The sequence below is a fragment of the Zalophus californianus genome, chromosome 4, assembly GCF_009762305.2.
Source record: "Zalophus californianus isolate mZalCal1 chromosome 4, mZalCal1.pri.v2, whole genome shotgun sequence".
NCBI lineage: Eukaryota > Metazoa > Chordata > Mammalia > Carnivora > Otariidae > Zalophus > Zalophus californianus.
The window spans coordinates 78,759,767-78,777,923 of NC_045598.1; the positions used below are offsets into that span (position 1 = coordinate 78,759,767).

Consider the following 18,157-nt stretch of genomic DNA (forward strand, 5'->3'; position numbering starts at 1 on the left):
TTTTCTTCTTGTACGACAACAATTACGCACCTAAAACGAATTCTGAGCTCCTACCTGCCTAGTTCTCTCCCAACATCTGTACTGTCTGCCTCTCAACTTGCTACACCCCAGCCACAGGCCACACCAGCTTCGTTTGGGGTTTTTTCAAACATGCCAGACTTGTTCCCAACCCCAGTTCTTTGCACTGCTCCCCCTATGCCTGGGACAACCTTCCTCTGGTTCTTCCCATGGCTGCCTTCTCTCATTATGCAGGTCTTAGCTCGAATATCATCTCCTCAGAGACCTGTCCACATTATAAAAAAGATACAAGCCTAATAAATCTTCAGTCTGTCACACTTTCCTCTATAGCACTTAATATAATCTGCGATTAACTTGTTTATTACCTGGGCCTTTCACTAAAATATTAGCTCTGGGAAGACACCATGTCAGATGCCCCATTGCTATCCTGTTAGTTCACATACTTCCTCATCCTATAAAAGGGCAAGAGCAGATTGCTGAAACGATGTGGTTGCCAGAACATCTTCAAGGTTGGACCAGCCCTTCAGTTCAGATACTAAGAGGGACTGGGCAGAATTTTCTTGGTGAAGCACCAGTGTTTACAAAATCAATGTACATGCTCAATATATAGATATTGAACAAAGAAATGAGCTAGCATCAAAGTGGCTTTCTTTGCTGCAGGGTCGGACAAAAAGAGGCACCAGGAGATACAACAGAAGGAACCAGCCCCTTCTCTGACAGATAACATCACAGACTGCTGATCTTCCCCAGCAGGAAAGGGAAGTCAGTTTCTAAACCAGCTCTAACAAGCAGAAACTAATCACAGCCAGGCCCAATACAAACCCGGACAAGAAGCTTTTATAACCATAAGGCGTATTTACCCAGATCCCTTGTGGGTAGGAGAAATCAATCCTTGTTCTAAAGTATTCTGAAGCTGACCCGATGATGTAGCCATACCAAATTTTGCTTCAGCATGCTGGAGAAGCAGTTCCTAATTTATAGCCATCTTGGCATCTCCACAGAATTGGGTGGACATAGTTCAGAATCTGATGTTATAATAATAATAAAAAAAATGCCCTTGTGCTTCCTTTTGAGGGACTTAGTGATATTATGGGAAGTTGGCTGTAAAAATGCTCTCAAATACTAGATACTAAGAAATGGTTAAAGTTTTTAGGTGTTACAGTTTTTTATATTTTTTTAAAAATAAGAGTACTTATCCTTGAAAGACACATAGCAAAATATTTACAGAGAAAACAGGGGCTGAAATTTACTTCAAAATAATTGCAGAGAAAGGAAAGTGGGCGGGAGTACAGACAACACAGGACTGGCTCAGGCCCAGAGTGGCTGAAGTGGGGTGGTGGGTCTTTGGGAGTCAAACTATTTGCTCTACTCTGTACAGCTGACATATTCCCTAACAGAAAGGCTTTTTTTTTTTTTTTTTAAGATTTTATTTATTTATTTGACAGAGAGAGAGACAGTGAGAGAGGGCACATAAGCAGGGGGAGTGGGAGAGGGAGAAGCAGTCTTCCCGCCAAGCAGGAGCCCAATGCGGGGCTCGATCCCAGGACTCTGGGATCATGACCTGAGCTGAAGGCAGACACTCAACGACTGAGCCACCCAGGTGCCCCCAGAAAGGCTTTTTTAAACAGCCCTTTAAGCCAAGTCATTTTCACTTGTGGAATTAAAGAAGTTACCTGAAGGGGCGCCTGGGTGGCTCAGTCTGTTGAGTGTCTGACTCTTGATTTTGGCTCAGGTCATGATCTCAGGGTCGTGAGATGGAGCCCTTCACTGGACTCCACGCTGGGTGTGAAGCCTGCTTAGGATTCTCGCTCTCCCTCTGCACCCACCCCATCCCCTCCCCACAGGGCCTCTAAAAAATAAATGAATAAATAAATAACAATAAAGAAAGAAGTTACCCGAAGGTGAAGGTTTCCCCTTTCCAGTCTTGCAGGGGGTGTTCCTGGATGATGGCCGGGGTCAGAGGGGAGTTCTGCCGTGGGGACTTGGAATGGGGCAGGGTCCCCATGTGACTGAAGTTATCACAGGACCTGATGGGAGGAGGGCCTTTTTTCTTCCGTGGGAGGGTACCATGTATAGACACGTCTTGATAGGCATCTGTGTGATGCTCAGCCGGAGGGGACTTGCTGCTCAGAAGGTCCATGGACGAGGCCAGAGGGAACTGGTGATTCACCGGCATGTTTCTGGGAAGGCTCACAAATTTTCCCGCAGCCATGGCTCTCAACTCCTCTAAGGGGAAAAGAAAGAGTGAAGGCATGAATCTTAGACCATCACAAGAACTGACTTCCTGCTCACAAAAGGAAATGGAAATGTACTGTTTAACAAAAGAACAGGTTCGTGGAGCATTAACAAACAGTGCATGGCATCAGTGGTGAAATTTAATACAAATGGGAAGTTTATTCATGTCCCTTTTTTGATCCTACAGAGGAATTCTCCTGGGTTCGCAACAGATCCCCGGATGGAAAAGGGCAACCATGTTTCAGAGACTCCAGAGGCACATGAACCATTTTATTATTTCAGATGACTGAAGCTGATGGAAAAGCATGACTAACAAAAAAGACTATTGAGGAAGTACTCAAGGTTTCGATATAAGTACATTAGAGAACACAGTATAAATGTTAGATAATTAGCTCATGTCTTCCCACCACCCTGTACACGATAAGAACAGGTGGAGATTATTGGAATTCCTCAGCTGCTAGAAGGCCTTCAGTGCCAGACCAACCCCTCAGTTGTGCTACCCAGGGCAACGGGGCAGAATTTTTCCGGCAAAGACCTGGTGCTTACAAATAAATCAATGTACTCTAATTAACGAAGACGGGCCAGGGTCAGGGGTGAGGAGGTGGGTCACTCCTCCATACATCAGTGGACTCAGCTGCAGAGGAAAGCCACTGGGGTGAGGGATCCATGTACACTGTCCCCCAGAGGGGTCGGGAACCTGCCTGTCACCAGCAGGGTTAAGCAACACGCATGGTGCCTGTGTAGTCAGGGAGGAGTGGGAAGGAAGAGAAATAAGACAAAAAGAGGGTAGAGGGGAGAGCACAGAAGGAAAAGGAAAATGTGTACTAGGTCGTATGCAAAAGCAGACCCAACAATTATGCCCAGTTATGATCACTAGTAGAAATGTTTGCCCCGAGCAAGAGACAGCACGCACTCACCTCCCTCCAATAAACAAACTATGGTTTTGACCTAAGCCAAATTATATGTCATTTTTAAGGCCAGCGTGTAGAGGAGAAGAAACACATGCCTGAATAAAAATTAGAACTAGTCCCTGGAGACATTAAGGATCCAGAATCTGTCCCACCCGCCAGGGTACCAGACTGGTCTGGACAACACAGCAGCACAACTCGGCCTGCCTGATGCACTGGCCTCCCCGAGATTGGGAAGCAGAACATTCCTTTGCTCTGTAGTCTGTTCCAAAGCCCCGTAGCCCTCATTCCTCACAGGCCACCCTTTCCAGGGCGAAGAGGACAGCTCAGAGTGAAAATCATTACTTAATAGTACCCCTGCAGAGTCAGTTCCACAAAGGAACTGGGGCCTTGTGACACCGCTTGAAGACAAGCAAGAACACTGCTCCAGAAGCTCATGGGTAGCACGCAGATCCGGGATAAAGGTAGCGCAAGGGAAACAGCAGACAACAAAAACATCCACAAGCGGGCGCTTCACCTGCAACAGACAGAAACACACAAGCGCTGGGGGCTGGAGGGAAGGAAATCCTTCACTCAAGGTATATAATCCTAAGGCTGTCCTCTGTCCTTTCCCACACCTGGTCATTCTGGGGCCTGAACGCTCCACGTCTAACTGTGACCACACAGAAGGCCTGGCTCACGGAGGGGGCAGACCAATAGGGCTATGAGTCCCCGTGAGGGCCGCTCCCGGGTCTGGCCAGTACCGGGCACACGGTCAGCACTTACTCAATGTTAGTCATCATTATTTAAAAAGAAATCCAAGCTCCCTGGCCCTCCCCGCCTGACCAACAGTGATGTAAGCTGACTAGGATTTCCTTACCCTGTGCGCGCGCGCGTGCGCGCGTGCGCGCGCGCACACACACACACACACACACACACACACACACACACACACACACACACACACACCTGTCCCCCACAGCTGTGAATGCTTGCCTGTCCAAGCTGTCAGCACCCTCTTCAGAGGGAGGCCTAGATCATTCCAAAGAACCTGCTGGGGAGGCCCAGAGCAGCCCACAGAATCTCTTTCTATGCAAAGGGCCATAGTGTTGATCCAACTATTTCCAGGTTATTATGATGGGTAAAGGTTGCCCTGGCTCTGGTGTTTCTGGCCACAGGTTTCCTCTCTGCTTATCCAAGATCTCGATTTCAAGATTGGGCCAAAGTGCTCAAGAATGCCCTTCAGCGAGTTTTCCATACCTCAGTTTATTCTCTGAGTTGAGGGTTAAACACCTGCCCTGCCTACTTTCAATTCAACAAATACTTAAATACTTCCTCTATATAAGATACTCAGAGAATCAATGCCGTATAAGCCCCAATCCCTGACTAGGAACTCTATCCTACGACTCATCAATAGGGACCCTTCACATGCTGGAGGGAAGAATAATTACTTTGAACAGAATGACTTGAGGAGGATCTCAGAGAGGGCGATGCTGGAGATGAAGCATTTTGGAGGGATTTTTGAAAGGTCGAGAATTGTACAGAAAAGCCTTCTGAGAGGATGCTAGCGTGGCAGATGCAGAGAGGCAAGGAGGTGCCTCCAAGGGCTCACGAACCACAAGTTGGGCTGTGTGGCTCACATGGAGACGTCAAGAAGCATTTCCTAGAAGCCCAGCTTAGGACTATATCATGAAGTCTTAAAGACTGCATCGAGGGGTCTGGACTGGACTGTAGGTGCCAGAGAAGATCTGGAAGGGAGCAACAGAAGCCAGTCCGTGCCCGGGTAGGTAACTCTGGTACTTCTGGAAAGGAAAGAAGGGAGGCAGGCAGGCCAGTCAAGCTATTGGCCACAAGCAGCAAGGAAGGATTTCAAACTCTGTCCTCGGGCAGTGGCCAGGCAAAGGAGGGACAGAGGGAAGGAGGAGGAACTTGAGGCCACACCCACGGAGGACAGTAGGACGCCATAACATGCTAAGCGGTGAAGAAGGGGACTCCTGGGGGAGGGAGGCTGACAAGCCGGCCACTGAGCTGGGGAGTGTGAGGAGCCGATGGGGCAGTTCAGTCTAGGAGGTAAGATACTGGTATGTTCGCTGAGAAGCCAGGACAGGATGTAGATTTTTTAAGAATCATCAACATAAAGGGAATATTTAAACCAGAGAGTAGATCCCTTAGCTTGTTATTATCAGCTGTGATAACAGGTGTGAAGGTACCTCTTAAACTGTCAGGAACCATACAATATCCATGAATTATCTCTCTGCTCTCTCTCACCATGGCTGCTTCAAGCCCAACGCAAGGACTGAGTTCTGAAAACCTGAAGCGGGGGCAGTCCTCAAGCTGGTTGCATGTAAGAATCCTCTGGGAAGCTTTTAAAATCCTGATGCCCGGGGCGCCTGGGTGGCTCAGTCAGTTAAGCGTCTGACTCTTGATTTCGGCTCAGGTCATGATCTCAGGGTGGTGGGATCGAGCCCGGCATCTGTCTCTGCGCTCAGCCTGGAGTGGGCTTGTCTCTCTACTCCTCCCCCTGCTTATGCTTGCTCGCTCTCTCTTTCTCAATAAATAAAATGCCGACACCCAGCGAAACCAGAACCTTGGTGGGTAAGACCCTGGCATTGATCTTTTGAAAGCCACCAGTACTGTCCGAAGTGGAGCCAGGATGGAGACCACCGGATAAGCACGTCTCTTTGGTACCGAGCACCGTACACTCAGATTTGGCTACCCGAGGACAGAACAGAATGACAACGAGGAGGGGTCAGGAAATAGAAGCATCACTTCATTCTTCTCTTCACCACACATGTATGTAAGGCCTCCTACATGGTGGGCACTGTGACTGGTATTGGGGACAGTGTCAAACAACAGTACTCATGAGGTTACTACTCTGTGGTGGAAGCAGACAGACCACGTGCAGGTGACTCCCAGTGCTACTGGAGCATACAGAGTGGGGCCCAGGGTCTAGACCCAGCTAGTGGCCAGAAAAGGCTTCCCTGAGGATGCGATGCTGAGCTGGATGATGTGAAGCAGAGTTTAATAACTGGCGGGAGAAGATTGTTCAAGCTGAAACCTCCAGAGAAGTCTCAGCTGCAGACAAATTAGAAATATGTAAGTTGGGCTCCCCTCTACAACCCACTGTCCCTAAACTGGGACTCTTCCCCCATTAAAATCCAGACTTGCCCTGTGTGTACTCACTTGGAAGACTAGCTCAACCTGGGCCTTATGTCAAGCTTGAATAAGCCTAAGAGTGGCAGAGGTGGGTGCAGATTAGAGACAGAACTTCTAAAACATACAGCTAAAAGTGGGGCAGAGGGTAGAAGGGGAACCATAGGTGGAAGGAACTCATTTACAACCTTACTACAGGGTAGTCCCTGTATTTCCTACTTGCGCTTTATTTGCTTTTATCTTTTCCAGACTCTAGAAACCTAAGGCAAATCCAAGGGATAGAAGTACATGGTGTGTAGGTGGCATCTAGGTCCAAGGTAAGTACCTTTCATTTTCTTTTGAAGATTTTATTTATTTGGGAGAGTGGGAGAGCAGGAGTGCTGGGGGGAGAGGGAGAAGCAGACTCCCCAAGGAGCAAGGAGCCCAACTTGGGGCTCCAGGGCTTGATCCCAGGACCCGGGATCATGACCTGAGCCAAAGGCAGACACTTAACCAACTGAGCCACCCAGGTGCCCCAAGTACCTTTCATTTTTGAGAGCAAAGCCACTTAACCACATTTTACTCCACAAGGCAGAATCTCAGAGTGTTGTATGTAGGTAGGATCTCAGAGAATCAAACCCAGAGAAAGGAAGTAAATGCTCATTCACTCACTATATATTGTCTGAGGGCTCACAGTGTACCGGGTATGAGGACATAATCAACTAGGCAAGGTCCTGCTCTCATGGAGCCTAAGTTGTGATGGGGTAGGATGGTGGGGCAGAGTTGGGGGGGCGGTTCCAATCAACACAGACAAGAAAACAAACCAGAATTATCTGGTATCCCAGCGTCAGTGTCCTAAAGAACAACAAACCAGCATGAAATGACAGAACATACTGGTTGGGATGGAGAGCTAGTTTAGATTAGGGTGGTATGGGAGGGCTTCTCTGAAAAGGTTCCTGAAAAAAGAGAACCGGTCAAGAGAAGATGGGAATGGAGTTCCAGGCAGGGGACTGGGCAAATCGAAGGTCATGAGGTGGGCATATGTAGTTGGAAAAGCATGGTGAAGACTAACCCCAAATCTCCACTTCCTGGCTCCCAGGTTTTCTCTACTTGGAGATGCTTCTGTCTCAACATTCCTAGCCATTACGTACTTCTTATGTACTATGTGATTTTTTTTCTGTAATCAAACATGGTGTGACTCAGAACCTAGGCTTTGAAGTAAGACATTCACAGGGTCAAATCCCTACTCTGCCATTTACTTCCTAGCCGTGTGCAAGCTAGGAAGCTCTTTCCTTGGCCTGGAACAAGTTACTCAACCTCTCTGACAGTTTCTCATTTGTAAAAATGGATTAAAAAATACCTCTTTTGTGGGACTGCCCTGAAAAGTAAATGCGACTGTGTATGGAAAGCCCTTGACATACGGCAAGCACTCAATAAATAGCAGGTCTCCCCCCAGCAGGTCAGGGACCAGGTCTGTCTTGCTCGTCATCGTATTCCTAGTACAAAGACAGTTCACAAAGAAGTCACTGCTTCTGGGAAAGACTGCAGCCAGGAAGGATGGGGAGGTAAATGTTTTAACTCAGAGCCATAGACATAAACACCAAACCAAGTAGGACATAGACACGGACCCATACAGGCACACCGAGAGAGCCTATACGCAGTCTTTAAAAGAAAAGTCCAGGTGAGACTTTGGCCACCTGACGTCACCTCTCTCCACCATGCAGGTAAACAGACACGGTGTCCTGATTCAGTCTAATGCCAGACCTTGGAATATATACAAAGGTCAAAGATTCTGTATCTTGACGTGAAGATATGAGACCTTTGTGAATGGTCAAAGAGCTGAAATCTCAATAGGGACAAGAGTGAGCCTGACAAACTCCCAATCTCTGTGCTACCTTCCTGGTTCTGCTCACGTGCTGTGCTTCGAAGTGCTCGGTAAGAGCAGCCCAACCCGCTCGCTTTGCACAGGTGTCCCCAAGAAACGCATGAGCACGTGCAAGTCAAGGCAGAGACAGGCAGCCCACTTGTTTGGATTTTTCCAGTTTATTTCTAAAATGAGCTACTTCCCAGTTAAACTTACAGATGGTCACCTGATGTGGGCATTAAAAACTTTCTGTCATATTTGAAACTCTGGAAATGTAACTGCCTCAGCTGCCCAATTATGACCCCAACAGAGAATTTTTCATTTGGATATATAGGTTTATAACCTCTCTGCAGAGTCAGACAGAAAGAGAAGATGGAACCGCCACACATTAAAACTTGGCTTATGCACTTAGAATGAAGTTTTCCTTCAGTGCAGAAATTAAGAGTATCCCTAATTTCGAAGTAAATTTATGAAGTCTAGCCAAGTGATTGAAGGATGAATAATTCTTCCATGGATTGTATTTCAAGCAACACAACATAGAATTTACATGATAAAGTTCTTAAGCTTAGCATTCATTTGACAAGTAGTCCTTTCTATATGAATAGGAGATTGAAATCTTGGTTAGTCATTGGAAATGCCAGGCTTCTCAGCAGGTTTAGAGAAAGCTGGAGTCAAGAAGGTGAGGGAGCCCCTGGCATGGCAAGCCTTTTACATTATACTCCATACACTCCCCTGCACACCCCATACAACCGCTTGGCCTGTGGCTTCTCCACTATTAAGCCCGGATGCTCTGCTGAACCCCCTCTCCCAGCACCGAGGCCTCCTCTTCCTCCCGCCTCTGTCCTTGGCAACGTGCAGGGAGATTATCCGCTCTCAAACTGACCTTCCCTCCGCCAATGTATTTTCCTTGGACAGATCTGTGTAGCCTTGGGAGATAAGAGTCAAGGTTTAAAAGAAATCTCTGAGCGCTTGGCTCCACTCTCTATCCCAACCAATAGCTTTGGGCGAAAGCACAGGCGAGGTGAGGCAAACGCTCTTGCCCCTTCGCACCTTTCTTCAAGGCAGTTAATACCAAAATCAGAGTTTTCCACCCCAGCCACGAACCACCGTGTTGCCCAGCTGCTTCGGAGTCCACTCGACCGCTGCCAGACAAGCGTCTACACTTGATCAAACTTTTAACGTGGTGGCAGCCGCTGCCGCTAGGGAAAGAGGGGCTGAGATTGAACGTCTTACAGTCGCGTCCACCGTGCTTCTCTTCACCTCCCCTTCCCTCCCCTCCCCGACGCAGAGGGAGAGACACAACCAACTATTCATTCTTTCTCAACAAAGGCAGAGAGGGAGGGGGATGTTGTCAACAGTTACTGGGCAGGCGCCTTCGCTTTCTTTGCAAAGTTTCCAAGAGATTAGTGGAGAAACTCGCCTCCTCCAAGCCCCGGGCTTCCAGCGGAGCCCCTAGGCCCCCGCGCCCCCCGACCCCCGGCAAAGAAGGACGGGACCAGCCGAGCAAGGGTGGCGGGCCGAGTAGCCGGGACGCGCGGGGGGGTGGGGAGTGGGGGTCGGGAGAGACCAGCGCCCAGGAAGATGTCGCTCGAGAGCAAGGAGCAGAGATGCTCACCGCTGGGCGCTGAGCGGCTCCCGCCGCGGGCCACGTCTGGGGGGTATCAGCCAATTCCGAGGGCCCCGAGGGCACAAGCGGCGTCCGCACTTCAGCCACCCCCGCCCCTAAACGCCAACTCTGCTGGGGGCAGGGGGAGCGCTGGCTCAACTTTCCCCCTATCCTAACTTTCTCTAACAAACTTCCCAGCCCGTCCTCCCAGAGGAGGGGGGAGGCCGAGGCGCCCCGGGACGAGCAGCAGCCCCGCGGGACAAGAGACGCGGGGCGCGCGGTAGACACTCACCTCCCCGCGCGGCGCTCGGTGCCCGGGTTCTCCGGCTAGGGGCTCAGCGGCGCCGCTCGGCGGCCCCCCAAGCCGCGGCTGCTCCCGGGGCACTGGCCGCTCATGGTCGGCGGGGCGCGCCCGCAGAGAAGCCCCGTGAGCGCGGCTCACCCGTGCGGCTCCGGCGGCACGGCTCACCCGTGCGGCTCCGGCGGCTCCGTCTCCCGCCCCGGCGGCTGCAGGCGCGGCTCTGAGCCCGCGGCGCGCGCTCCAGCCCTCAACTGGTGATTTGCGGCGCCGCGGCCCCACCCCGGCGAGCCGATTCGCGCGGCCTCGCGGAATCCCCCGCGACATTTACATGGCGTGACCTGCCTTGCCCTCCTCTGCCGGGTTCTAGAGTTTGGTTCTCCTCGTATCTCCCCAAAACACCAGCCTTGAAGTGTAGACTGGCCACTTGCTCGCTGTACCCCTCCTGAGGGACAACCCTACCTATTCCACTCCTCCCCCTTCCCCGCGTTAATTATCCAGCAGATCGGCTTTGCTGTCTGCAGACACCTGGCTGGCTTGCAGTTTAAAGGGCTTTGATGAGACAAAGATCCAGGTAACCACAAATAACCAAACCATGGAAGAGGCAAATCAGTCACAGTCACCTGGACAAACTGAAAGCAAAGTGGGAAATGGAATTGGCATTTCAGTACTAGGTAGGATTTAGTGGGGTAAAAAAATGGAGCCAACTGGAGGTCTCACACTATCAGGTATCAAGACCCATTATAAAGCTACAGACATAGTAATTGGCAACAAGGATAGACAAACCGACCAACAGAATAGAGAGTCCAGAAGCTGATCTACATTAAATGGTCCCAATTTATGTCAAAGATGCTACCCTGAGGCATTGAGAGAAGACGGTATGTCTTTTCGGGAAGTGATGCTGGATCAACTGATACCCACAGGCAGGAAAAGGAAGAATCTTGACCCCAACCTCATACCATGTCAAAAATAGTCAATTCCAGATGGATTTTAAATCTAAATGTGAAAGGGAAAACAATAAAACTATTCAAAGTAAAAAATCAAAAAAACATTTTCATGACCTCGAGGTAGGCAAAGACTCCTTAAACACATACAGTACTAACTATAAAGGAAAAAACTGATCATTGGACAACATTAAAATTAAGAACTACTCCTCAGAAGACAGCGTTAGTGAAAAGTCAGGCCACAAAGGGAGAAAAGATCATTGCAACACATGTATCCAATAAAGGACTTGTGCACAGAATCTATAAAGAATGCTTACAGACCAGCAAGAAAAGGGCAGAATATCTGACCGAAAATGGGGAGAATATTTGAACAACATTTCTCAAAAGGGGACAAACAGGCATTTCTCAAAACAAAATGAGAAACATACGAAAAGTTTCTCAATTACTAATCATCCCAGAAATGAAAACTGAAGTTGCAATGTCTCACTCTACACCCACCAGAATGGATAAAATTAGAGAACTTCGAACAACACCTTACAGACCTGTTTGGCTAAATTAACGTGTAGCCTGTGACCCAGCAATTCCATCCCTAGGTACCTTGTCTACTCAACAGAGATGTGTGTACATATTCACCAAAGACACGTCCAAAAATGTTTATAGCATCTCTCCTTATAACAGCCCCAAAGAAACCACCGAAATGTCCTTCAGTGGGAGAGATATAAGCTCTGGGTAATAATATACAGTAATAACAACTACTTCTATACCCAACAAGATCATGGCTCTCACAAATAGGATGTTAGTGAAAGAAGCTGAACACAAAAGGATACATACTACATACTTCCATTTATGTGAATTCCAAAAACAGTCAGAACATATCTATGTTGTTAAAGGTAAAGATAGTGGTTATCTTGAGGGTTGGATTATCTTGAGGGATAGCGGTTATCTTGAGTGGGTTATCTTGAGGGTTGGGTTGGGTAGTGATGGAAAGGGAGCCCAGAGGGGGCTCCAGATGCTGGTAATATTCTATTTCTTGATCCAGGTGCTGGTTATATAGATGTGTCTATTTTATAAAAATTAACTGTCCTTCATTTTATAAAAACTAATTGGTTTGTGCATTGCTCTCCTCGCACGTTCTACTCCAATAAAAATGTTTTAAAAATTGTGCCATGTTGGGTATTTTTTTTTTAGAGGGGGTAGGGGCAGAGGGAGGAGAGAGAAATTCAAGCATGCTCCACGCCCAGCACAAACCTGGGGCTCAATCTCACCACCCTGAGATCATGACCTGAGCCGAAATCAAGAATCGAAAGCTTAACCGACTGACCCACCCAGGCACCCCTATGTTGGGTATATTTTATGTCATTTTCATCCCTTTAAGAAAGAATTATTGGCAAGTCTATAAGATTCTAAGTACAGCATCTTTAAGAATGAGTTTCTACATTTTCCTCATAGGTGTTTTTGTGGGTTGGTTTTGATTTTCCCTACCTCATGAGAAGCAAACACATTTTATTCTTGTTGAATTTTCCTGAAATGTTTAGTGCAGTGAATGTCAGACCAGCTGGTATATATCTCAACTGAATTATCAGAAATACACTTACTTTCTTCTGATCTGAAGTGTCCCTGAAAACAGTGACAAAACCTATGTTGGATTTTCTTGATTTTCAAAATTCCCTAAGCACCTACTATATGTAAAGTTTCTACTTTTTTTTTTAAGATTTTATTTATTTATTTGACAGAGAGAGAGAGAGATACTGAGAGCAGGAACACAAGCAGGGGGAGTGGGAGAGGGAGAAGCAGGCTTCCCTCCAAGCAGGGATCCCGATGTGGGGCTGGATCCCAGGACCCTGGGATCATTACCTGAGCTGAAGGCAGACGCTTAACGACTGAGCCACCCAGGCGCCCCTAAAGTTTCTACTTTGTGGAGCATGATAGGGAGGTAGCAATAAACAAAGACTAGACAACTCACATGTAGAGAGATCTTGGGCAAGTCACTGTTTCTCTCAGTCCCTCCATTTCCTCATGAGTGAGTGAGTGAGTGAACGCATGTGAGGAGCCAAGGAAATAACAAATGTGAAAGTGCCTGGCATATAGCAGTTACCATGAACTATACTCTAATTCCTGACACATTCTATGTGTTCACAACACCCCTGCGAGGTAGGAAGCATCTTTAGCCCCATTTATATGGGAGAAAACAGACTCAGAAAGGTTAAGTAATGTCAACCATAAATGCATTCAACAAATATTTGTTGCATGCCTAGTATGCGCCGAGATCCTACTGTGTGCCTCATCCATAGTGAGAGGCAGAGTCAGAATTTGAATCAGGTGTTTTAACTTCAAGTCCAGTGGTCTTACCCACACAACTATTTTCACACTTGTATCCCCAGTGCCTAGCTCATAGTAGGTGCTCAGTTCATTAATGGATGGATAGTAGTATTTTTAATATACAGTTGACCCTTGAGCAACATGGGTTTGAACTGCGCAGGTCCACTTATATGAGGCTTTTTTTTTTTTTTTGATAGAGGACAGTACTGTAAGTGTATGTTCTCTTCCTCAGGATTTTCTCAGTAACATTTTATTTTCTCTGACTTACTTTATGGTAACAATACAGTATATAATACATGTAACATACAAAATATGTGTTAACTGTCTATGTAAGGTAAGGCTTCTGGTCAACCAGAGGTAATTAGTAGCTAAGTTTTTGGAAAGTAAAAAATTACATAAAGTAAATTTTCAACTGCACTGAAGTCAGTGCCCCTAAACCCTGCATTGCTCAAGGGTCAACCATAATTTTCTGATTAGGTAATATTGAGAAATATATTGGTATACAATGAAAAGTCCCCTTCTTGACTCTGTCTCCCATCTGCCCAGTCCCCCTCCCACCACAGTCAAACTGCTATTAATATCATGTATGCCTTAGCAGAGTTTCTTTAAGTGTGTGTATGTTATCCCCAACCCCTACACAGGAAGTAACATACTATCCCCACAGTTCTACACTTCGCCTTTTTTTTTTCACTTAACAGTATATCTTGGAGATTTTCTCATAGTAGTGCATTGTACTCCTTTGAAGAGATGTGCTGTCATTTATTCCATCAGTGCCCTACTCATGGACATTTAAGTTATTTCCAATCCTTTCCTATTACAAACAATACTGCAATGAATAATCTTGTATATATGCCATTGGTATGTCCAAGTGTATCCATAAAATAAATTTCCAGGGGTAAAGTTCCTGAGTCAAAGGGTATATGCTTTTGTAATTTCAATAAATGATGCCAAATTGCCTTCCACTGGGACTGTGCCAATTTATACCTCCCAGCAATATAAGAAAATGTCTATTTTCCCCGCATGCTGAGCAGAAGGTCTATATTAAACTTGTGAATTTTTGTCAACCTTCTAAGTAAATGTAAATTTTAGTACAATTTTAATTTGCATTTCTCTTATAATAAGTGAGGCTGCTCATCTTTTCGTGTTCAGTGGCCATTTATTTTTCCCTTTTGGAATTTCTACTTCCACTTTTCTATCCATTTGTAGGTCAGTAGGGAAGTCAACTCAGCTTCCAAAAGATCTGTGTGATGGCTGCCAACTCAGATTGGCTAGAGAAGTCACTGTAGGAGGACCATGGCTGGAAAGACCCTCAAATACTTACCGCATGAGTGAATGAGCAAAAAAAGAGATGCAGTTCTTGACAACAGAGGCTCATTTTCTATACAAGCTACACCTCGACCTGATGGCCTACATTTGAACTACCCGTTTTGGGACTTGCCTCATCACCAAACCCTGGACACGTGTTCCCCAGTTACTTTCTTAATTTAATGACCAGCTTTGCATGAATAAGCTTCTCAACATAGTTAACAACTGAAAGAGAATACACCAAAATATCTCTGGATAATTATGGAATTCCAGATGATTTGAATTTCCACATTTACGAAGCTCTCCTTTTCAGGTTTTTCTTTCCCAGTAAACATGTATTATTTTTACTCTTAAAAATGTCACTTAGAGGGGCGCCTGGTTGGCTCAATCAGTTAAGCATCTGCCTTCCGCTCAGGTCATGATCCCAGGGTCCTGGGATCGAGTCCCACATTGGGCTCCCTGCTCAGTGGGGAGTCTGCTTCTCCTTCTTCCTCTGCCCCTCCCCTCTGCTCCTGCACTCTCTCTCTCTCAAATAAGTAAATAAAATCTTTTTTAAAAAATGTCACTTTGGGGCAGCTGGGGGGCTCAGTTGGTTAAGCATCTGCCTTCAGCTCAGGTCATGATCCTGGGGTCCTGGGATTGAGCCCCGAGTTGGGCTCCCTGTTCAGTGGAGAGTCTGCTTCTCCCTCTCCCTCAGCCCCTCCCTGCCCCGCTCGCTCTCCCACACGCTGTCTCTCTGAAATAAGTAAAATCTTTTTTTAAAAATGTCACTTAGAAAACAAATTCATAAGGCCCTACTTTATGGAAAGCATCACTAGCCTGGGGAGATAGGAAGCTAAGGATGTCATCAGATAGCATAGCACAGTATGGAGCGAGAGAAGCCCTGGCTCAGCAGAGGCCCCTGTGCTATGGAGCAGAGAGAGGAGAGCTGCAAAGTACTGGAGACAGACTGTTGATGCTGGTGAAATAAAGGAGAAGAGGGAGTTTTGGAAAAGAAATGCTTCACTCTGGAAATGAAGAAAGAGGAAACACATGTATGTAAAACCTAGTACAATGGCCACTTGGCTGCCATCTTGAATTAGGCTGGGAAAGGGGCTCAGTCTAGACGTTGCAGGTTGCCCCAGCCTGGCGTGGAGGGGCGCCTTGCTGGCATTGTCTAGTGCAGCAGAAGGAACCTGGAAAGTTGGAGGGAATGAAGGGAACATGAAGCCTTCCAGCTCCCCTACACAGGAGGGGTCAAACTGAAAGAAAAATCTGACTTGTTTAGATGTACTAATTCAATCTTTGATAACAAAGTTGGCTTCCCAGGTGAGTGGGTGTCAGCCTAATAGAATGGTTTGTGGGATGTCGGTAGGACTCACTCTCTGTCTTAAAAAAAAAAAAAAATCTTCCTAACAATGTTATCACTTAAAACTCCATGATGAGCAGAATTAGCTGCTCATTCTTTTGTGTTAGGCACCAACCTCTCTCCATAGACCTCTGTTCCGTAAAACAATGTTGATCCTTACTGGATGACCTAATAGAACATTGGCTCCGAATGTGTCCTTTGCCTGGCAGCTGTACTTTGAGGAATCTGTCCTGCAGAAATACTCACCTGTACACACGAAGATATTCATGGCAGCACTGATTGAGGTTTAAATAAAAAAGGGTTTATCTGCAAAAGCATGACTAAATTACAGCACTTTGAGTCTATGGCGCACACTCGGCAACTGATAAGAAAGAGGTAATTCTCTAGGAACTGATACCGAAAGGCATCTGAAATATCACCAGGTGAAAAAAGCAAATTGCTCCATTAATGTAAAAACAAGCTTATATATTTGTGTGGGTTTATATGTGTCTACACGTACAAAATGTGTGAAATAATTTTTTTTTAAGATTTATTTATTTATTTGGAGGGAAGGGGCAGAGGAAGGAGACAAAGTCTTAAGCAGACTCTGCACTGAGCGAGAAGCCAGACGCAGGGCTCAATCTCAGGGTCCTGAGATCACAACCTGAGCTGAAACCAAGAGCCAGATACTTAACTGACTGTGCCACCCAGAATTTTCTCCCATCAAACTGAAAGGCGAAATTGACAGGTGAGCAGGCGGGGACTTTGTTTTTTCCTTCATGTTATTCTAAACTGTTTGAATTTCTTCCTTGAGCACTGACTGCTTTCATAATTAATGATAATTTACATAGCGCTTACTATATGTCAAGTACCGTTCTAAGAGCTTTATGTATATTATTAACTCTTTAATTCCAACAATAATCTTATGAGGTGGCACTATTCTTATCCCTTTTTATGGATGAGGACATGGTCCCTGTCTGGGTCACACAGAGATATGAAAAGGTGCTGAGCTTTCAACCCAGGCCATCCGGCTCAGGCTTGTGCTCTGAATCACTAGATTATAGTATCTGAAAAAAAAAGATACAAACAAATAGCACTGCTTTAGAGTCAGACATATCTGCATTTGAATCCCAGTTTTTGCTGATTAGCTACATGATTCTTAGCAAGTGTCTTACTTCTATGTCAGTTTCCCCAACTGTAAAATGGGGATGACAGACGCATACCTCATAAGACTGCTATGAGAACCACACAAAATACATCTGGTGCCCAGCACTTAGTGAGCGCTTGTTAAATATAGATTATTTCCTCTACTGAGATTAAATTACCAGCCCTTTGCTGAATATTAATTTAATTGGCTGTTTTCTTGATTGGCTGTCTGGAAGCATCTGGTGCTTCCGGGGTGAGCAGAGAAGGGGGACTTGGGTATAAGGGGGAAAGTGCTAAATTAACCCTTCACCTTTTGCACAGTTTTGCCTGAAGCCAGTGCAGTTAAGAAAATAAAATTAATGGGGCGCCTGGGTGGCTCAGTCGGTTAAGTGTCTGCCTTCGGCTCAGGTCATGATCGGGGTCCTGGGATCGAGCCCCGCATCGGGCTCCCTACTCGGCGGGAAGCCTGCTTCTCCCTCTCCCACTCCCCCTGCTTGTGTTCCCTCTCTCGCTGTCTCTCTCTGTCAAATAACAAATAAAATCTTTAAAAAAAAGAGAGAGAAGAAAATAAAATTAATAATACTTATATGGGTTTTTAAATCATTCTGGGGTAAAATATCAACATCCCCATTTTTTGAAAGAGGGTAGTGTGGTTCAGGGTGTGGCCCATGGGCAAATTAAATAACAGAACAACAGAACTGAACCCATTAAACAACGGAGCCAGGGCCGAAATGTAGATTTTTCTCGATCTCCATTCCCTCCTCTTTCCTTACTGCCTGACTAGGTGTGGGGATGTCATGGCTGAGAGGTGGCGGCGGCAGCCTCTCAGAAGGAGAGCCCTCTAGCAACGATGACAGTATGGGAGTGATCAGTGATGTGCCTCTGGGGGAGCTGATCCATCAGTTCACAGGCTACTGTAGCTGAGTGGGGACAATGGCCTCCTCCACACCTCAGAGCTGAAGTTGATTCACTGACAAATGTGACAGACCCCCTCGCTATGGGGTCCACACAGCCCAGGGGGCAGATTACACTCTCCCTTTCTCTTGGCTGTTTATGGTGCTTATCTTTACAGTAGT

The 18,157-nt window shown here is 46.5% G+C and overlaps 1 protein-coding gene across 2 annotated transcripts in view; it reads right to left on the reverse strand.

Annotated features, from left to right (window-relative positions):
* Nucleotides 1-10,287, reverse strand: part of BCAR3 (BCAR3 adaptor protein, NSP family member) — a 110,030-nt gene extending 99,743 nt beyond the window's left edge. The window contains exons 1-2 of one of the 2 annotated variants that reach the window (XM_027613005.2): nucleotides 10,035-10,287; nucleotides 1,914-2,244 (exon numbers count right to left, since the gene is read on the reverse strand). In XM_027613005.2, the coding sequence (XP_027468806.1) occupies nucleotides 1,914-2,230 (317 nt within the window). In that variant the 5' untranslated portion in view covers nucleotides 2,231-2,244; nucleotides 10,035-10,287. Of the gene's footprint in view, nucleotides 1-1,913; nucleotides 2,245-10,034 lie in introns of those variants that run through there. The other variant, XM_027613011.2, reaches the window with a different exon arrangement.
* Between the last annotated feature and the right edge of the window lie 7,870 nt (nucleotides 10,288-18,157).